The 22529-nt window shown below is 39.0% G+C and overlaps 1 protein-coding gene across 1 annotated transcript; it reads right to left on the minus strand.

Moving 5' to 3' along the window:
• Positions 1-562: 562 nt before the first annotated feature.
• Positions 563-12633, minus strand: PRL (prolactin; the record flags this gene model as incomplete). Its single annotated transcript, XM_080710288.1, has 5 exons — positions 563-754; positions 3115-3294; positions 5577-5684; positions 7848-8023; positions 12507-12633. 5 exons carry the CDS (start codon positions 12631-12633, stop codon positions 563-565), a joined length of 783 nt encoding a protein of 260 aa, XP_080566414.1.
• Between the last annotated feature and the right edge of the window lie 9896 nt (positions 12634-22529).

The following is a 22529-nucleotide window of genomic DNA, read 5'->3' on the forward strand; positions in this document are numbered from 1 at the left end:
GCTGAAGATGCCCGTTAGGGAAATCTAAAGCTATTTCATGTGTATATCTTAATGATTTTTAGACTTCAGTAAATCTTATGGTACTTAGGGCCATAGTATTTATGTTGTCTGTCATAACACTGTGAAAGTTAGTTCACAGAACATGACTGGCTTTCATAAACAATCTCGAGAATTCAATCTTCATCCTAGTATGACTGTAACGAGTAACAGTAATCTAACTCTTTGATTCAAATAATTCGATCCACATTAATTTGCTAGGATTCTAAAGTAAGCTGTTAGTTGTCTTATTTGCAAGGCTGGCTTCTATTGTTTGTGACAAATTTTGATAGGAGCTTCTCAGTGGTTGTGATGGATTTCCTTTAGATTTTCTGTTAAATGGATAAAAGAAACTTTTGACAAATTGGCTTTTTAGATGATGACATTTCTAAAGACTCAATTTTTATTTTTTAAGAAGAGACCCATTACACCCAAGCATGCGTTAAAATGCTACACAACTAAAAGAAGCTTGTCAAGGGATGAATCATTAAGAACCATCTCGGAAAAAGATGAAGTGGATGTGTGCTTAGCATCTGCTGTCAAAGATGATTCGGCACTTCAGGAGCTTGAGAAAATTGTCAATCTTATGTGAATCCCTGCGTAGGCAATGGAGCAGGTTATATAAAGCAAAATGGCGAGATTCTTCGTCAGCCGTCTGCAGGGATGGAAGTCCGGACCACACAGCATAGATCTCGTTTCCTTTGATTTCGGGTTGAACCTAATTACCAAAAGATACTCAGTTATTATTCACATTACTATCATTTGCTTATCCCAGTTCCTTCTAATTGCTGAATTAAGATTTAGGGAAGCATTAAGAATATAAAACTTTACCTAAAGGCAGGAATTTTGATTTTTGTGTACCCAGGCCATGATATCCTAAGTCTAGGAGGGGGCTAGAAGGAAAATCTCTAAAACACACAATGTACTTAAATATATCGAAGTCAACCACTAAGCCAAGCAAGGGAAGGAGGGATGGGGAGGGAATGGGGTGGGAATTAGGTAGGGGTTAAATCAGTGATGTGTACATGTATGTACACACAAGTTTTTTTACCCCAATATGATGTATGAATATAATGCACCAATAAAATATTAAAAAAGAACAAAAAATAAAACTGTGATGCAGAACATATGTCTGTGTTTTTTAACAGGCAAGTGATCACAGGCGTGGTATGTTCTTGCAGGATTATATATATGGAGAATCAGAAAACTGCTACTCAAATAGAGATAGCTTTGATGTAGGACATGGAAGAGCTGGTGTCTATTCTCTTGCTTAAGAAATGTCTATATTTCCTGACTCTTGTCCTTGATGTGCCCTTATACTTTATTCCTTCTGATAGTTTTTGCTTTGTCCATAGAGTGTAGGTACCAAAAATCTTAGACGCAACGAGGGCTGCACTTGATACTTGGGTGCACATGGTCTAGTGACGACACTCCCTGAAAAGATCTGCTAAGGTGGTCTTGAGTCCTTCCTTCCACCCAGGGTAGGTACCTTCCAAGTTCCTCTGAGAAACAGCTTCTTTTGGGGGTTCCCTGGGGTGGGAGGCTTTGGGGAGCACCTTGAAGAGGGAAGGAGCTGGTAGCATCCTTCAGTGGTGAGGGCTCATGGCACGATTGGGGCATGGCTGGTCACAAAATCATGCTGAGCAGCACCTGGGAGAGGTGGTGTGCACTTTCACACTCTGTCAGCCTTTGTGATCTGGGAATTCTCAGAGATCCTATGTACCTATCTTGGCACCTTTAAGGGAGTCAGGTGATTTGGGAAGGTATTGGGTGCAAAGCTGGCATCATTATACACCCTGACCTACTAAAATTCTTATACAAAGAAATTTTTTTTTTTTTTAAATCTGGGACTTCCTACTAGAATACAACGTGTGTGTGTGTGTGTGTGTGTGTGTGTGTGTGTGTGTGTGTTGTGTGTATGTATTGCCTTGCTTTATGTTTTTAATTTTTTGCTCTTGAGCTCTAAGACAAAATTTACTGTGCAAAGTACAATGATATGGACAGGAATATAAATTATAGGAAAAAAGGAACAGAAAATGGAAGTTATTATAGAACAAATTGGTGACCCCAGGAAGTAGGCTCCCAGTAATGAAGAAAATAACTTGAAAATCAAGGTGTTTATTTCATATGTTCCTGGGTTAATGTGCTCTTTGTATTTGTGTTGTATATATTCTTCTCCCATGAAAATGACAAAAATGACACATGATAACATGTACTTAGCACACAAAAAGAGAAATATAAAATTGCATCTGTTATTATTTCTATAATCATATATTTTTCTTTAGATGCTACATTATTTCTGAGAACTTCAGAAAGCTGCTTAGCTGTTACCTCCCTAATGTTGAAATTAGCCTACCTGAATGGAGATACATATTGGAAATACTAATTTGATCTAAGTGTGACAAATTACTTGGGGAGATTACCTGCAATGATATGATTTTTGATTTAGGATGTACAAGCAAAACAAAATTTAGGATGAAATGACTCTCTATAAATTATGAAATGAGAAATATTCCAGAAAAATGCACCCCTTCCTTTGTGACTTTCTGAAATCTCCCTTTGTGACTCATTGGACAATATTGGTTCAGTGGTCTCATCTTTTCATCTCCTCTGAGTAGGGATGGGTGTTGGAAACTGTCCAGTTCTCACTTTGAGTTCATCCTTCATTCCTTCCTCCTCTAATTTTCTGACATGCGGAAAAAAGAACCCAACCGGAATTTCAATTTGTGAGTGTCCTGAGACACGTTGAAGAAAATGTGTGTCTCGAAGCTACTATTCTCTGGTTTTCATTCCCTCTAAAATATTTGACCACCAGTTCCCAGGCCGGGGCATGCATTTTGTGGATCCACGGGCCATCTAGGGATTGCAGTCCCTGTCAAGTATCACTGTAGAATTCTAAGATACATTTGTGTTAGAGTCTGACATTATGAATGACTAGGTGCTTTCTTTGTTTAATAGCAGTCTAGAAGATAGAACATCTAAATTTGGTTCTGGCAAAGAAAGGCACATTCAAACTAACTTCTCATCCCAGCGGTTACTCTTTCATTAACAAGGAGAGAAGGGTCAGGCGCTGCTCACCTGACTGACTATCTTCTCCATGCCTTCTAGAAGTCGTTTGTTTTGTTCCTCAATCTCAATGGCTTTTGACAGGATGGTACCCGGGGCTTCCTGCATGTTGCTCATCTCTGAGACGAGGTGGTACAGGGGTTCATTCCAGGAGCGGAGCACACTGAGTACCAGGGTCAGGAGTTCTTCATGCTAAGTAACCAGGTTGATCAATCACAGGAAAATAAACAAAACATAGTGGTTAGTTCCATGTGATTTTTGCTCAGAGACTGAACTAAAAGATCTTTTTTTGTTATGGCTGTGTGTCTGTAAAATTTTTTGGTAGATGATAGAAGTGGCAAAATATGTTAAATATACACTACCAGCCTACATTGTCCTCATGTAGAAAAGTAGCTAGCTTATTTATTTATGTAACTACTTTTATTTTTGCGAGATGTGGTGGTACATGCCTGTAATCCCATTATTTGGGAGGCTAAGACAGGAGGATTGCAGGTTTCAGGTCAGAGTCAGCAATTTAGTGAGATCCTCATAAACTTAGGCCCTATTTTGAAAGAAAGAAAGAAAGAAAGAAAGAAAGAAAGAAAGAAAGAAAGAAAGAAAAAGAAAGAGAGAGAAAGAAGGAAAGAGAAAGAAAGAAAGGGAAAGAAAGAAAGAGACAGAAAGAAATAAAGCCTAGGGGTGTCTCCTGGAGATAGAATGGCCCTGAGTTCAATTTCCAGTACCAAATAAAAATAATAAGTAAATAAATAATTTTCCTAATGAGAATTATAACCGATAACAGTTTTGTTTAACATCTGGAATTCTACCATCCATTTGCTCAGTGACATCTTTTTATATTGATTGTTTTGCTTGTCCATGGGGAAAAGCCAGTGTTTCACTGGAATTCAGCAGGTGTTCACAGGACCTGATTCATGAGAGACAGATTCCACCAGTGCCAATCTTAAGTGGCCCAAATTGTGTTTCTGTCAGATATGCATACATACGAAGGGATGATTGTTCATTAATATGCAAATTTATGATCTTTAGGTTTATTTTAGGATATTGAGACCAAAGAGACAACAAAGACAATATAGGTTTCAAAAATGTGCTTCCCTTAGTCTATGCAATTCCCTGCCCCATATCTCTAGAGGAAGAGGGGACATATACAGGCAAATAACATGGTACAATATTATCTTTAACAACAGCATTAATGCGAGCTACTGATGGGCCCCCAGTTTATGCCCACTCCTATGATCACACATGAAACTTGTCTTTGATTTACAGTTCTTGCTGCAGTGATGTCTTTTAGCTGCTCTGATGTGTAATAAAAAGGAAGAGGTGGGAAGAATCTGATGGGTATCACAAAGGAAGAATGTATAAGGATATGATAGAAAGGATCTGTAAAGAGGTGCAAGCCAAATAGTAAATAATACTGCAGGGTGCTAGGGAAATCATGGAATGGTGATTAGGACTGAAGGCTTTGTGCTGGATGAAGCTCAGGCGCGTGGCTTGCAGGCCGCCCAACTGGGGCAAGTTCTAGGGCCTCTCTGAGCCTCAGTTGGCTTATTTCAGCAAGTATAAATAATAGTACTTAGTGCTACGGATATTGTAAAGATTGAATGCAGTAATGTACATAGAGTGCTTTGTGAAGTATTTAGCAATACTAGCTCTCAACAAATGTTATCTCTTCTTTCTTTTTTATTATTATAATAATTATTAATGTGCACAACAGAAAAACAGAATGCTAGTGCCACTAACAAAACCACAAAGAGAGTACAGATTGAACTTGTGAGAGAATATATATATATATATATATATATATATATATATATATATTTTAAAATAAATATGTATGATATTTATTTTAGATCATGTTAAGACTGGTTATGGTAGGGAATTAGAAAGGACATCAACATCTGGTTGAGTGACTGAGGCTCAATATGTAGACTTTGTTGTCATCAGTACAGAAGTCAGGGTTGTATCTATAAGGAATGTGAGATAATATTTTGCAGGATCTGCTTGGTGGCTGACTTTCAGGTAAGACACAGGAGAAGGCAGGGGAGTCAGTAAAGAATGAAGAAGTTGGTGTTACAGAAGCAGAAGCTGAAGGCATAGGGGAGACAAGGCTCCAATCCTGCAGCAAAGTGAAAAACTGCCCCCAGAGGAGTCCAGTAACAAGGTAACCAATACAACCGCATTTGCATTTCTTACATATGTACATGCATGGGTATTTTCCCATGGATGTCCAAGTCAGCACAAATTGTCCTACAGTAATGTGTATGTAATCCTACATGGAAAGCACTGGTTAAAATTATGTCATCGACAGGGATGACTGATGGACCTGCTACAATCTTTATGCAGCATTTGATTTTGCTTGCAGTTTGACTGCTTATGGTTGCCATGACCTGTAAAGGTGCCTCTGATAACCTACAGTATGGGGAACACCAGAGTCCTGCCTCAGTTGTTCTGATAAAAAGCCTGGGGTAAGGACTCACAGAAATATTCTGGGCTTGCTCCTTGTCTTCAGGGGTGGAGATGGAAGAAGTGTGGCAGCTGTTGAAGGCCTTGGTAATGAACCCTCGGCCCTGGCCGTATCGCCCATCCTGGAAATGATGAAGAAATTCAGTTAGTTGCAGTTTAGGAAATAAACAATTGAATCCATGATCAAATATTAGCGTGTTTGATAGATGTGCAGTGTTTGAAAAATGAGAGCTACGTAAAAAATTGCAACTACAGAATTAGGAAAGTAATCCTTGTACCTAATCCCCAACCCATTACCTCCGTAATCTCATTTTTAAAAATTTAACTCTTCTAACCTTCCTAGCTCTTTTCTTCTCTGCTATTCCCTATTGTCTCATCCTCTTCTCACCCTTCCTACAAGTTACTATTTGGAAAACAAACACCCAAAATAGCAAAACTAAAATATACTAAGTGTGTTAAGCATCATCTTTGATATTTGACCCAAATGCCATTGTGCATTTGTAACTTTATTTATCCATTAAATCTGTTTCCTGTGGACCTAAAACAGATATTCTTCCCTTATGTAGGCATTATACAATTATGACATTTATTCCAGTTACCTCTAAATCCACATAGGTGTTTATAGTCAAATTGGTCATACATTCAGAGTAAAATTTTGTGGGTTATCTCAAAATGAGAAAGGGCATACAATTTTAGGAAATATTAAACAATGGTCTAATATAATGGAGAAAAGACAGACTAATATTTGAAACCGATCTTTAACAAATGTTGTGAAAATTTAAAGAATTATGAGAGAGATTTAGGAGATAAAAGCTGTTTATAATCAAATGGGAGAGGTAAGAAACACCAGTAAGAAGAACTATATAAATGTATGTTTTTAACATTGAACCACATTCTTTATGGAAGTCGTTGGATGAATTGAATTCTATTGTTTATTTTTTGACATAGAAGAGGCAACATACAACTTTCAAAGTACCTTCATAAGAAAGAGAAAGCCTATTTCCATTTCTAAACCAGTCCTATCATAATTATAAACTAATCTACTGTAAATATTATTTTTATAATGTGCTTTATTGATGCATTACGGTCTCACATCATAATGTGAATCATGTTGACCGTGACATCCATGCATACAAGCACTTGATGGCACTCCCTTAGCCTCCCCATTTCCCCTCTTCCCAGTACAGAGTACTGAGATTGATGTTGGTATACTCATATATATACACATAGTCAATGGTAGTATTTCCATTAATGACCCTCAGTCTTCCTTCTCCCCTTCCCTTAGACCGCCTCTCTGGCTCCACTGAGCTTTTTCCTCCAGTATTTGGAGTCCCTCTGGTTTCCCAATTACTCCCTAGTTTGCACATATACAAGAAAATATATGACTCTTCACTTTCTGTGATTGGCTAATCTCACTTAAAATGTTTTCTAGGCCCTCCCATTTTCTTGCAAATGACATAATTTTGTTCTTCTTTATTGCTGAGTAGAATTCCACTGTGTGTATATCCTATAATTTTGTAATCCATTCATCTGCTGATGGATACCTAGGTTGGTTCCATAATTTAACTACTGTAATTGTGCTGCTATGAACATAGGCATGCATGTATTACTGTAGTTTTCTGATTTTAGCACCATTGGAAAGATACCTAGGAGCGGTATAGCTAACATTATACAGTGTATCCATTTCAACTTTATGAGGAATCTCCATACTGATCTCTAAGGTGGCTGAACTAGTTTGGGATCCTACCTATAATGGAGAAAAGCTTACTAGAAATCGTAGAACAATGATTCCCAGTATTTGGGTTCTGAAAGTTATTTTTTTTTTTGTTTTCTTCCTCCATATGAGGTATGGATTCAGTGGATCTTGATTATATTCAATCTGCCCAATTTATTACAATGTACTCCTCACTTAGTGGATATCTGCAGTGTGTGAAGTGAAAACTATAGAAACAACTGACCCCTACCTGCAAGAATAAGAAATCAATGCTCTTCCTGAGCCTTGCCTAACAGTGTTTTTTTTTTTTTTTTTTATTCAGGAGCTTGCATTTTTATTAAATGTTTAAAAAGAAAGAAATAAATTATCATATTTTTTGGGAATCTTTGAGATTCCCTGTACTTTCCCCTTTCCTTCTTGTTCACTTTTTATTCCGTGATACCTTCTTTAACCTATTAAGATAAACTCTCTGAAATCTTGTTCATGAGGTCTTCTCGTTCAGACTGGAGGACGGTCTAATGACTGTTTTGCAAGCTTCTTTTGTGGAAGAAGCAGAAAGTGAGGTACTTACAAATTCACTGAATATTTTCGTAGAGAGGCTGTGGATATGGTGAGACAAGATGACTGCGCGGTCAAACAAGTCCTGGAGGGTCATCTGGCAGCTGGAGGCCCTGTTGGCGCAAGTGGGCAGGGAGGCCACATTCTTGCCCAGGAGGAGGTTTGACACCAGGAGCAGGAGGAGTGGCCCTGTGTAAATAAAAACACAAGCCACTCCAAGATGATCTGTTCAGCTGAGGTTATCAAAATCTGCTAAGAGAGAAGTCCCTCTTCCTCCTCGGCCTGATCTGGTAACAACCCAGCTAGGGTAGAGGAGGACTCAACATTGATTGCTCTGTCCATTCTGATGTATACTTATGTTTGCAGATAAAGAATTTGAGAAGTGGGTGACTTCCTGCCTTTTTGTGTTGCTCCCAGAAGGGCTTCTGTACTTTGCAAACACATGGAGCTTAATTTAATTCTGAGTTACTCTCTCATGAGAGTTTGATGTCTTGGGAGTTTCTGAAAATGTTCTATAGTCAGACTCTCCAAGAGTTGATAATTTTTTAACCCATTGTCTGGTATTTGCATCTTGGACAGACGTGTAACAAGAAGAGCATTGTTCCTATGTTGGTTTTATCTTCAACCTTGCTTGATTGCTAGCACTGAATAGACAGAGAATCCTATCACAAAAATTGATGCCACAGTTTAGATTTCTTGAGTCACCATAATAATTTCATGCATCAACTTTGCCAAAAGCTTCAGATTGCTCTTTTCCTAAATTTGAATTTTACAATTAGCCTTTGAATAGACTGGGCTTTTGTAATTATCATCAAATTATACTGGTGAAGCAAACAGCTTAGAGAGGTTAAATGACCCTCCCCCATTCCTATTATTTGTAGGTAGGAGAAGCAGAGCACCAGTACCTTGTGATAGGACAATATATTCCAGTAAAGCCCAGCTGCAGTAACTAGTTGTGGCAATTTTCTGTCCCAGGGATAGTTGCCATTTTCTTGTCTGTTTCCCTATAGGGGCTGTGCTGTGCTGACAAATAACCTAATTTCTGAGACCAACTGAATTTACCTGGTTTCACAAGCTGAAATCACCCACTTTCACTAGCAGACTTTACCTGATACCACTGTAACTGAACCCCTCTGGTCTCAGCTTCATGGGCTTGTAGATCTTCATGGACTTTGCAGATCCTTCCCCTACAAATACTATTCCCACTCTATCCTTCAAGGTTGACATCATTTTGGTCTTAGCCCATTGGCTGGCAGATATTATAATATAATCTGCTCCCTGATCCTTTTATACTCTAGTTACTCTCTACATTGGACCTAACATTTGGTGCTGAATCCCAGGACCAACTGATGGACACCCAGAGGGAGCCTCTCCTTTCCATCGATGTGTTCATCTTTATCCCCATCCCATTAGACTCACCTCTGGTAAGTGACATTTTGTCTCACTCGTCCAGATCCCTGAATTGCTCACTTCCAAGACCTAGTATGAGGCTATATATACTCTCTCTCTCTCTCTGAATTTGGCCCCAGGGATCTTATCCTTATTGGGCATCTCTCAGTCATGAGGATGCTTGGTCAAAGATTGTTCCCTCCTCCCCTCAGTACCCGGTCAAATGAAGGCCCTCCTTTGACCTTAACACCCCTAAGTTCAAAATGCCATGTATCCTCCTTTACCTTATAGAAAACTCTTAATCCATTTCCTTGAAGTCTACTCTTCTGGGGTGTCTGTTGAGGAACCTCAACCACCTTGAGGTAACCTTTGAGATCTGGCCTAAGCATCTTATTTTTCTTTACAACATCACTAGACACCAGTAAAAATGATGCCATGCAATGATTTGGAAAACTTTTGTCATTAGAATGTAAAGTAGTTAGAAAATTTATCTACATTCCTGTCTAATCTCATTCCACCTTCCTTCACTTTAACTGCCCTCCCCCAGTCTGATTCTAGCTTTGGTACCCACCTCTCTCCTAACCTGTTGTTCCTCTAGATCCTACCCTCCTCCACCCTCCACAGAAGCCCCATCTTGCAGCTTCTGCGCCCCCATAGTCACCCTTTCTCTTTAGTGAGTCCCCCCATTTTGCCTCTCCTCCCAACCCTTGTTTCTCTGCCCCTCATACCTAGTTTCCATCAGTCCTATCCACAGCCCCTATCCTCCTCCTTCATGAAGTTTCTGGGGCAGAAGGTGTCATTTGTTTGTGTTCTTTTTTCTATGACTGATCTCTCCCAGATAGAAAGCCTGGGCTCCTTTTCCAATGACTCAACCACCCTCATCGAAGAGTTTGAGTATCTCACCTATTCTCATGACCTAACCTAGCATGACATCTATGTCATCCTAATCTCTTATTCTCAAAGATAAGCATGTCTGTCTGGCAATGCTAAGGATTTACCTCGCCAGGATGTGGCCCATCCTATTAAGAATGCAGCAATCCCTCAGGCTGATCCAGAGTAAGATTACCAGATAGACCTCCCATATGGTCATATCCTTACCTGTCTTATTGATGAACTTAAAAAACAAAAAATAAAAAAGCACCTGTTTACAAGGCAGTCAACTATGAAAAATAGATAAAGTCACCCAAGGTTCAGATAAAAATCCAGTCCTTTTTCCCACCTGATAGAGGCTTAGCAAAAATATACAACCATTGATACCCCCTCTCCAGAAGGGATCTCTTCCTTGATGAACACTTTATATTATAATTGGCCTCCACTGTATGATTTTGAACTCTGGAAGATAGAAAGTGGCCCTCAAACTCCTCAAAAGGAACTTGCCTGGAGTTCAAGGTCTTGAATAATTGAGGCAAGAAACCAAACCAGGAAAAACAAGGTCAGGTCCAAACTGATGCTCCCGGAAGAAGCTCTTCAGCTCCTAGCTACTGCATTGAAAGGCTCTAAGTGAATACCTTTAACCAGAGGGAAGCCTAACCCAAGGTCCCCTGTGGGGCCTTGCTTTAAGTACAACAAAGAAGGATACTGGGCCAAGTCTTGCCTGAATCCAAGACCCTGGCCTGGGCCCTGCTTGTCTTGTGAAGAGGGCCACTAGAAGTGAGACTGTGAACAGGCCTCTAAAGGGGCGCTCACATCAACTCCAGAGAGTCCTCCTCTGAATCCAGCTAATGGAGCTCATAGGACTCGATGCCTGGGCCTCTGTATGACCCCAGTGACTTCCATCAACATGATGGAGCCACAAAGAATGATAGCAGGTAAGGTGATCTGTTTTTTGATTGACATTGGGGTCGCTTCTGCCACTCTCTCAAGTTTGCAGGTACACTTGTCCCTTCCTCTGTCTCTATTATGAGGGTAGATGGTTAATGCTTTTCAGAGCTTTAACCACACCTTTTCTAAATAGTTATTTTTAGAAATGCTCAATCCTTCCTTATACTCAGGTGCCCCACACCCATTCTGGGCATAGTCATTTGACCAAATAGCAAGCCACACTTACCCTGCCACCCTCTGAACCCCAACAGTGTTGCTTTGACCCCATCATTCTTGTCCTCTTTACTCCTACCTCTGAGCCACCCCCAGTCCCTCTTTCCCCAAATCCTGCATTGATCAACTCTGTTGTTGGGTTGTGCCCATTCCTTCCACAGTAATTATCAATGACTATGTAAATCCCTTTAATGAACCATACTATTTACCCCTGTAAACCTCAATATCCTATTTCCTTAGAGAAACAGAGAGGCTTACAATCTACCACCAACAAACTCTGACAGGCAGGCTGCCTCAGGACTATCAACTCCCTTACCAATACCCCTCTCCTTTATATCGGAAGCCAGACATGTCTTGCTGGTTAGTCTATGATCTCTGGGCTCTCAATCAGGCCATTCTCCTCAGTCCTTCTTGACCCTGACACTTTTCTTTTCCTTTATCCCTGACTTCACTACTCACTGTGCTTCACCATGAAGATGCCCTTTTCTCCATCCTCTTAGCAGAAGACTCTTTTTGCCTTCACATAGGCTGATATCTCTACTAATATTTCCCAACAGTTAACATGGCCAGTTCTCCCCCAGGACTTCAGGGACAGTCCTCACTTGTCCCACCAGGCTTAGCTATTGATTTTCAAAGCTAAGGGATATAGTCCTGAGCACACCTTTACAATATGTTGATGATCTTATTCTCTGTAGCCCCCACCCTGGAATGGTTCAGAAAACATTATCAAGATTCTCTATATCCTAGGAGACAAAGGTTACAAAGTCTCCCCTCAAAAGGCCCAAATTTGTCTAAGGTTACTTACATAATATTTTCCTCACCCCACAACATAGGGCCATCACCGTAGACCTAAAGCTCTTCTTATCCTCTATGGCTATTTCTACTTTTAAACAAGAAATATTTTCTTTCTTAGGACTGACAGGATTTTTTTTTTACTATGGGTCCCCAATTTGGCCATCATTGCCAAACTCTTATATGGGGCAGCCAAGGGCTCTCTAGCTGAGCCCAAAGACCCCACCTCAAATATAAAGACCCCCTTTGAGACCTTAAAGAAAAGGACTGGTGTTCTTTCCTGCATACTTCAGATTTTTCCAAGCCCTTCATTCTTCACACTGATATTGTATAGCTCCAGGCCTTCTTGGATAGAAACAGGGCCCAGATATTAGTCATTGCTTCCCTGTCCTAGCAGCTAGACACAATAGTCAAGGGATGGTTGCCGTGCTCCTAACACAAGAAGTTAGAAACTCACCTTCTATTGGTCCATGGCCATCTATTCCCCATTTACACTCTCTGAACTCATCTCTAACAAAGCTGGTCAGTACTTGCCCCCTCACAGCCCACAGGTGGTACACCTTACCCTCACATAGTCTCCCCATATCACCTTAAGTAGGAATTCTACCCTAAACCCAGCTATTCTTCTCCTCTTTATTTTGGACAACCCCTATATATGCACAGCAATATTAGAACTAAATTGAACCACCTGGCTCCTTCCATACTTCTCATCAGTGGCCCCTGCCTACTTCTTTTCTTCAAAGTCACATTCAAGTAATCACAAATAGCAGATAGGGGAAATTTTACTTTTCCACTCCAAATCCAGATACCAGTATCTCCCGCAGATTCCACCCATGTAAGGACAACTCTAAGGTCTTGACCTGCAAGAAGTGGCTATAAGAAGACTGTGAGAACCACACCCCTCTGTACCCAAAGAAGAGAAAAGAAGGAAAGAACGTGAAGAGTGAATGAAAAGAAAAGAGTCTAGAATGTTTGGACAATATATCTGATCACAGTAAAGCCCAGTCACAGTAACTGGCTGTGGGAACTTTCTACCCCCAGAGGCAGTTGTGTTCTTATCTGTTTCTATGCAGGGGCAGTACTGTATATAAATAACCTACTGGCTGAGACTAGCTGACTTTACCTCGTTTTACTAGCCGATCTCACATGGTTCCACTGTACCTGACCCCCTCTGGTTTTAGCTGAACACTTTGTAGATCTTTGCAGGCTATGCAGACCCCTCCCCTATACCTAATACTCCCTCCCACTTTGTCCTTTGGAACTGATAACATTTTGGTCTGATCCCATCTGCTGACAGATGTGGTAATAACTTGTGTTCCTCGATTCTTGTCCCACCTGCTTCCTCCAAAGATTTGACCTAATACCATGGCGGCCTTGTTTCCTTGTGGCCCACTATACATCTGTGCGTGCTAAGGCTGTATCTGGGTAGCAGAAACCACATCAGTGGTCATGGGGGTCAGAGTTTGCAAAAGTTGTTACCATTACTTCTAAGGAACAAAACCTTGCCTTCAGTTCCATGAGAACGAAGGCCCTAGGCAGCTCGATTTTTATCCACTTTCCCGGTTTTATAAAACTTCCACTTTTAAAAGCTTGACAATGATCTGAGGTGGTTTTATCATCAATTTGCTGTTTGAGCCTATGGACGGTTACAGCCCTCTAACAAATCAATAATTTACACTCTCAAAAGGAAAGAAACAACATGTAGCTGCCAAATTAAAATCACTTTTTAACTTCAGTGACACTGCTCAAAAAGAATTTGATATAAACAAGTATTTCTCTGAAAATGAATCGCTATAGAACCTTTGATAAATGCAGTTGAGAAGGTCGAAGATCAAACTAGCAAGTGTTAAAGATGTATGTGTGAAAAAAGATATCTAAACACAAATACCCCGAAAGGTATTTAGTTTAGAGCATAACATTTAGCTGCAGAATAAATGTTGTGAAATTATGTGATAGAATTTTAATTTGCCAAAAACATGAGGCTTCCAAAATTTTACGTGTGCTATAGTCATGTATGTAGTTAAATAGATCTATTATTTATATGTGTAAAATGAATTTTTTTGCATATAGAAGAATTTAAATAGAAGCTATAGTGAATCCATAACTTAACTGGCATTTTTAACTCTAAATACATGCGTCTGCATATTTATCGTCTGAGATATTTTCAGAGTCTGAGATGAGATCAAATGCACAAGTGTTTTTGTTCTTTGTTTCATAAGCAAATTTTATGGTTGTTCCAAGTTATTTTTCCTGCAAATGTCACCAGGAAAGTAAAGGAGATTAGTTAGTTACTAGCTTAATTTTCCTTTTGAAATGTCAGTTAGCTTGAACCAAATTGACAAAGCAGCGTAAGATCCACATTTGCCGTGGCTGTCTACATTATGCCTTCAGAACTGATGTTTCATCAGGTTGATTCAAGTTGGCCAATTCACCTGAGACCTGGAAACCAGAAAATATTAGTTTTTGCCTAGAAAAGTTGTGACAAACTGGTCCAATTAGCTCTTTTGGTTTTATTCTTATCCTTGTTTGGGGAGCTGTTCGGTGCATTAGAGGATGTTCAGTAGGATCCCTGACCTCCAACCATTAGACATCCGTACCACTCTCTCCAACCGCTTGCACCTCAATAAAGACAATGCAAAAAGGTCTCTAAGAAATACACATGTCTCTGAGAGAAGGGGGATTGCCCTGTTTCAAAACCACTGATCTATTTTGTTGTGCCCTTATGCAATTGCTTTTTAGATAAATAATTAGTTCTTCTAAAGCCTACTGTAAACCTTAGAGCTTTCACTACTAGCTAGAATTTCTTATCAGTCCCCCCAACACACACACACACACACACACACACACACACACACACACACACACACACACACACCAGGAGCGTTGATAAAGCCAACATGCAGTGAATTACTGCACATACCTTTCCGTGGTGACCCCTTGCTGTCCATGGTGGTGGTCTTTGTGGGAAACACACTTCACCACAGAAAACCTGGAAGTCTACGGCTTTCTCTTTCACAGACATTGGCTTTATACACCTTTGACATCTTCATGAATATATTTAATCAGGCATCCTCTTCCCTGATCCTGGTCATCTATTTCCGTCATTGAGATTACCCCCATAATTTCAAACATCAAATGGTATTTTATTTCTTATTCATATTCAGGAAGACACACTGGCCTGAAATGAAGGATTTTGATTAATTAGACCAAAAGGAAATGAGAGAAATGATGAAGGTAAAATCTGTAGACTAGTTTAGGTTAGAGGATCTGTAAAGCTATAGAAGTCATGCACTTTATACTTTACCTTTATTTCTCTGCAGTTTTTTTTTTTTGAATTTGTAGCATAATCGTTTCCTTAGGAGGTAGTCTCATATAATATCACTTTTAAAATATCTCATTCAGGATTGCTAGGTGAATGCAAACTTTAAAAAAATTATGTACTAAATACTGGGAGATAAAGAATAAGGTTTGAAAAAGTGGAGTTTTCAAGTTCCAATTATATTGTGATTAAATTTCTCTCATTTTTTCTTTCTTTTCTACATTCTGCTTTGTTCTCTTAAAAATGGCATATCTACATGGTACTTGTTTTGATATATGCATTTTATGTTTGTTGCTTTTGAGTTTAACATATGCATAAGGTTATGTTTTCCCCAGTTCATAGATTAAGAAACGGCTTGGAGAAACTCAATATAAAGGATATAGAAGTAACTCTTCTATAGTCAAGTTAGATGCAGGAACAATTATTGCTTCAAGAAAGTTAGGAGGGATGCAAAGAAGGCAGAAAAATAAATCTTTAACACACAATGATGTCCACCTGTGTATAAGATGAACAAGATATCACCCTTGAGCTTGGATAGTTTATTTTGGAGAAGCAACACAGTCAATTTTTAGGCAAACGTGCACACATTTACACAAGTCCTAGTACATGATGTAATAAATGCAAACTCTGCCCAATTATTTCCACTCTCCTTCAGGACAGAGGTGGATAAGCTGTTATGAATTCATAATCAATCTACCTTCCATGACTTCAGTCACTTTGGACCAAAATGACATTCATCTTTCATGGGCTCAAAATTTCCATCCACCTTTTAGAGATTTCCTAAACGAAATCGTGATAATGAATAAGAACAAGGTTGTTGATTACTTTTCTTTAATTTTTAAATCCATGAATCTAAGCCAGCATGTGACCTTTATTTTCAATTTTACTGTTTCTCAGGGTAGACTAACAGATGAGGTCATTTAAAAAATAACCTCTTCCCATGACATTTGCTTTTTCTATAGTTGTCAGTGCCACATGTGGGCCATTATCTGACTAAACACCCTTATGGGACCTGGGAATCTTAACAGAGATTAACATTTCTGAGAAACTATCTTTCTAGTTGCCACAGCTTAGGCAAGACTATAGTCTGAATCTTAGGCATGGCGTGTGATGATCTATGGGCTCCAGAAGTCTAAGAGCTGGGTCAGGATTCTAGGCACTCCTAGAAATATCTGCCTTTCCCCTCTGGACAATGAAAGTTTGAGTTGTTAGGAAAACAGCTGTGTGGTAGAGAAATCAATGCCACCTTCTCTCCTAGAAACTCCAGAGTAAGAAGATCAGCCATAAGCACAGACATCGACAACTTAATCTTAAAATTTAAAGGTGTTACTACTTTTGAACATAGTAGGATAAGAGTAATCTAGGGAAGCCCAAGTCGTGTTTATTCAGTGGAGGCCAATTGATTTATTTAACTGCAGAGAGGTACATGTTTTTGTGCAAAATTTATTGTGTGCTCCCTTGCTGCTCCACAGCCCCACATTTCCCGTGAAGGGGATATTGCAATATCTAAAGAACACAAACGGCATATTTTATGTAAAAAGTCATAAGTCACAATTTTTCTGGGTTTTCCTACTATATTACTTTCATTTTAATATTTGTATGTACTCTTTGGTAGACCTCTCTCTTTTTCAAATTGTGCCCTTTAATTAGATGGCAGTAAAGGAAGTTTGCTGAGTATGTATTTGTCTCTTTTCATTTAGAAAACTCCATTTGTTTGCTGCCTTTGGTCTGATGGCTTGGAAATTAAGCTGAGAGCTGATGACTGACTCCTGTCAAGTAGCTGAATAAATAGCTCGAATGATGTTAATGTTTCATGCTAGCTTTAGTACATGAAACTAATAAACAATTCAGCTTTTTTTTTCTAAAGGAGTCTAATTTTAACATTATAGGTCATCATATTATTTTTATTCCTAATAGGGAACAGAGCTTGTATTTATTTATTTATTTATTTGTTTGTTTGTTTGTTTGTTTATTGGTGGTACTGAGGGTAGAACCCAGGGGCTTTCTATCTCCAGGCTATACTCCCAGACCTATTTTTATACTTTATTTGGAAACAGGTTCTCATTAAGTTGCTGAGAGCCTCACTAAGTAGCTGAGGCTGGCTTCAAACCTGTGAGATCCTCCTGTCTTAGCCTCCCAAGTGCTGAGATTACAAGTGTGCGCCACCATGCCCGGCTCTAGTGGGTTGCTTTTAATAAGGTAAGATTTGCAAATGATTAAAGGTATATTATTTATGGACTCAAAAATTTCAAACAGTCATCTTCTAAAACCTGATGAGAAGGAGCTGGGCGTGGTGGCGCACGCTTGTAATCCCAGCATTCGGGAGGCTGAGACCAGAGGATCGTGGTTTGCGGACAGCCTCAGCTACTTAGTGAGGCCGTTTGCAACTTAGTGAGACCCTGTTTCAAAATAAAGAATAAAAAGTAGGGCAGGAGGTGTAGCTCGGAGGTTGAGTGCCCCTGGGTTTCATCCCCAGACCCTCAATAAATAAATAAATAAATAAATAAATAAATAAATAAAATCTGATGAGACAGAATATAAGTCATTGGGGGGGGTAGGTACTATTATCTTTACTTTACCAGTGGAGAAACTGAGGCACAAGGAAGTTAGGCGAGTCACCAAGGTAACACATAAATCATAGCCTGGATGTGAATTAATGCTCAAACATCTGTGCTATCACACAGAAGATTGCACTATTTTTCAACTCTAAGAACTATACATTATATCTATTTCCCAAAAGAACAATGAGGCTAAGTATACTCACTTTTTATATGACAGGTCAGAAAGGTGCAGGGTAGATGGGAGAAAGGACCAGTCATATTTGCTTGAAATATACTGTTTTCAGGATAGGCAAAATATACTTGTAGATTAAATTATAGTTTTAGATTAAATTCATATGTGCTCATCTTTTTTGCTTTCTTTTTTTTTGGCCAGGGGTTGGGAGATCATCAATTTCTTCAAGTGGCCCAAGGACTCAATTCTTAACCTATTATCAGAGCCTTGAGAGGATTTGCTCTTAAGAGAAAGCCACAAAGGAATAATTTCACAAATTTCTCTTTAATACCTGTTTTTGCCCCCTTTTCTTAATTTACTGCTATGCTATCTATATCTTTGGACAAATTTTAATCCCCGATATAAAGTCCATGCCAGATCTAAAGATGTGTCCAGAGATATCATACAGTCATTCTTTAAAGTTAACTTTTTTTTCTGGTAAGAAGATCAAATATTTAGCTATATGCTAATGGTAAGTGAGGCAGATGATTTCTTTGTAATAGATTCTTTATATTTCTAATCTTATATTTATCTTATTTATGTATCTGTATGTATCTATGTATCTCAACATCATCCATCCATCCATTCATCCATCCATCCATCCATCATTGTTATCTAACTGAAAATGGTACTTTGAATGATGCCTATTTCTAGGAATGACTTTAAATTTTATTATTTAAAATTGTAAATACCTGGGTGTGGGGGTACAAGCTTGTAATCTTAGTATTTAAGAGGCTGAAACAGGAGGATCACAGGTTTGAGACCAGTCTCAGTAGTGAGACTCTCATTAACCTAGTGAAACCCTGTTTCAGAATTAATTAAAAAAAAAAAAAAGATAGGACTGGGAGTGTAGCTGAGAAGCAGACTGCCTTTGGGTTCAATCCCTAGTGCCACTACACACAAAATATTTAAGTAAGAAATATTTGTAATTAGCACAGGTATCACCAAACAGAACAGAAAGCTATAGCCACAGATCAGGGCCCCAAAGCCCCCCCCCCCCCCCAATCACTGAGGCTGATGAAAAATTATGATTAGGAAAAATGGAAAAAATGATTTAAATCGGTCTTCTAATTTGTAATAAAAACCACAGAAAAATGAAAGACATTGCATTCAACAAAAGATAAAAAGGAGAGATGGGTGTGGTGGCCCATTCTTATAATCCCAGCATTTGGGAGGCTGACACAGGAGGATTACGATTCGCAGACAGCCTCAGTGACTTAGCAAGTCCCTCCACAACTCATTGAGATCCTGTTTTAAAAGACTAAAATGTAGGCCTGGGGTTATAGCTCAGAGGTCCAATGCCCCTGCATCCCTAGTACTATAAAAAAAAAAAAATAGAAACACAAGTGGCAAAAGAAGACAAGTAAAATTCAGGGTTATAATAAGACCAAACTTCTAAGATGTTTACTTATTGAAAAAAAAATAAAAAACTCATTTTCTCTAAAGACTGGCAAGAAACCAAATTAGATGCTTGCATATAATGGATATATGTTGTGGTAGAGATAATTTTTCCTCACTCATCGTAGGTTCATGGCTAGGGCCACTACAATAATGACAAATTAACAAGAGGAAAACAATTCTAATATAAATTTAAATTGTTTACTATAACGCTTATATTATGTAGCAGCCTTCAGAAGTGACTCAGAGGAAAAGGAAATCTCATGCATTTTTGTGCCGAGGTGTGATGTGATGTGAACAATTTTACAGAAGTATGGTTGGGTGAAAGGGAGAATGCTTCACGATAATAAAGTGATAAATTTCGCAAGGCATTTGTTTAGATTCTTCTTGGTGCCTCCATATCTTCCAGGGCAAAGATTTTCCCTCTGGGTGTGGGAAGCATATTTCTGGAATGAAGGTTCTTGCGACCCACTTGGAGGGCAGAGAGTTCTTTCATGACCTGCGTCAGGGGAAGAGGATAGGAGAAGTCAGAGAAACCTTCCTGATTTGGAGATTTTCTTGAATGCCAAGGTGCCTTATTTTGGGGTCACAGGTCCTTATATCCATCAACTTAAAACAGTGTTTTTCAAAAGCAAGCCATAAAGGGGGTGGTTTCATCTTCCTAGAGAACTTTGCCAATGTCCAAAGACATTACTGATGATCATAATTGGAGATGCCACTCTCGTCTGTTAAGGGACAGATGAGCTGCTCCACACACCAGGAGACTAGACATGGTGCAGTCCTCAAAACAGAGCAGTCTGCCCTCCCAGGGTGAGTGGCCTGTTGTTGAGAAACACTGATCTAAAATGTAGTGCCTAAGAAATGTACAAAAACCCACGCTAAGCTAGTAATCGAAAAAGGCTGGAATAATACATCTGTTCATAGGCAAAAATGTTAAAGTGTGGTGCTTTCTGATAGTGCATGTAATCAGATGTGGAGATATGGCTGTCAACAATCCTGTTCCATTCAGAGGATGAAAAAACATAAAGTGTAGTTAAAAAAAAATGCTTGAGGAAATTAACCAAGACACAAGAGTAGGAGACAATAGGCGCATAGTTTCAGCACCTGTAAAATATCTGCAATAAAGATGTTATGTTTGGCTTTGTTGAACATGTAAGAACATAGATGTCTATCAACAGATGAATGGATTACAGAATTATGGGATACCCAGTCAATGGAATCATACTCAGCAATACAGAAGAACAGAATTTATGAAAATGGATGAACCCAGAGAACATCACGTTAAGTGAGCTTAGCCAGTCACGGAAAATGAAGGGTCGGATGTTTCATCTCACGTGCAGAAGCTAGGGAGTAATCTGGGTATGAGAGGGACTTTAATAATGGAGGAGAAACCCCAGGGGAGTGATCGAGGGTGTCTAAGAGAGGGTAGAGGTGAGGGGGAGGGAGAATGAATGAAGGAAACACTTCCATTGGAGCTATGCACACATGTGAAATCATGACTGCCAATCTCAATATCATGAATGGAGAAAAGGAGGGAGTGGGGAGGGAGCTGGGGGGCTTATCAAGTACTGTGTGCATGTATCATTCTGAACTACATTATGATGTGACACTAGAGTGGACCAATAAAAGTATATATATATATATATACCGATAAAGTATATATTAAAAAAGGAACCAAAGCGTGACAGTTTTCTAAAAAACAGAATGCGCATGGCAACAAGACAAGGTATGTAGTTTGGTTCAGTCTGTCTTCTCTTAATGGTCACAAATTGTGATTTAATTTCTGAATCTAAATAACTTCCCACATTCTCTTGTGTTACCTCTTGGCATTTGGCCCTACATTCTCCCTTTGGTCAGTTTCTTCAGTGTTACGGTTTTATCTGTCATTCCATGAGGACGATCTCACCCTCTTTATCTCTCCCTGTCTTTTCTTCCGGGCTGCCATCTATGTTAGACATGTCAACCTGTAGGTCTTCGTGCAAGACAGTGCTGAATCATTAAAGAAAATCCACAACAATTTGTCACTTTTCTTCAATTAACGGCTGCCCTGTTTTCTACACTTCACATCGCAGAGTTGTGTTTATTTCCTTTTCTGTTTCCTCTCTGGCATCGCGCTGCAATTATTCTGCCGCTGTAACCTCCACAGAATTCTCTTTCTTCCTCTCTCTGGGTTACTTCGACTTGAGTATTCATAATTGACTCCCTCCATTTGCTCCTTCCTGTGTCCAATTCAATTTCAATCTGTTTATTCATCAAGAAGACCAGTCATCCTGAAGGACATTTCCAAATAATCCCTAATTTGTCTAAATCACAGTACTGCAGAGTCAGAGGAACCATGGGGTAAATCTGACCGAGTATCACATTTTAAGGATGAAGAAAATGAGGTAGGCATATTTAATTACTGTTAATATTTTTTGTAGCCTTACCCACGTGGCCACTGAGCCCCTTATGCAGCTGATGGAACATCTTGGCGAGCAAATAAAGATGTGATCTTGAAGGCACACATTATTAAAGGAAAAAAATGCCAAGGTAATTTGGTTCCCAAATGGAGAGGAGAGGCAGATTAAATGTTTAAAACAATTTAGGTTCTGTAGGAAACATTGCCACTGTTAAAGAGAACTTGAGTGTGATTCTAAATCATATTATAAAAACAATATATTTATTAGACCTTTAAATGAGTTATGTAGATAAGGGATGAGAAGCTATTAAAATTTTTTTCTCTTTCCAAGTGGGTCTTTGATTTGTCTGCCATTTTGGTCTCTAAGAGTTTTTTTTAACGAATATGAGTCTTGCATATGTCATAAAAATCTTCATTTAACTTTTTTGCTTGTCACTTCTACATCATTAGTAGAATGAAAGTCACAGGATTCTTGCAGATTAAAAAAAAGATAAAAGGTTATCTGTCGACCACTTGAGAGAAGCAATGTTATTATTACCATTATAGGTGATGTGGCATTTGAATGTTCTCTCTCCTGCAGGCCATTTTGTACT

Source organism: Muscardinus avellanarius (genome assembly GCF_963383645.1).
Source record: "Muscardinus avellanarius genome assembly, chromosome: 14".
Classification (NCBI taxonomy): Eukaryota; Metazoa; Chordata; class Mammalia; order Rodentia; family Gliridae; genus Muscardinus; species Muscardinus avellanarius.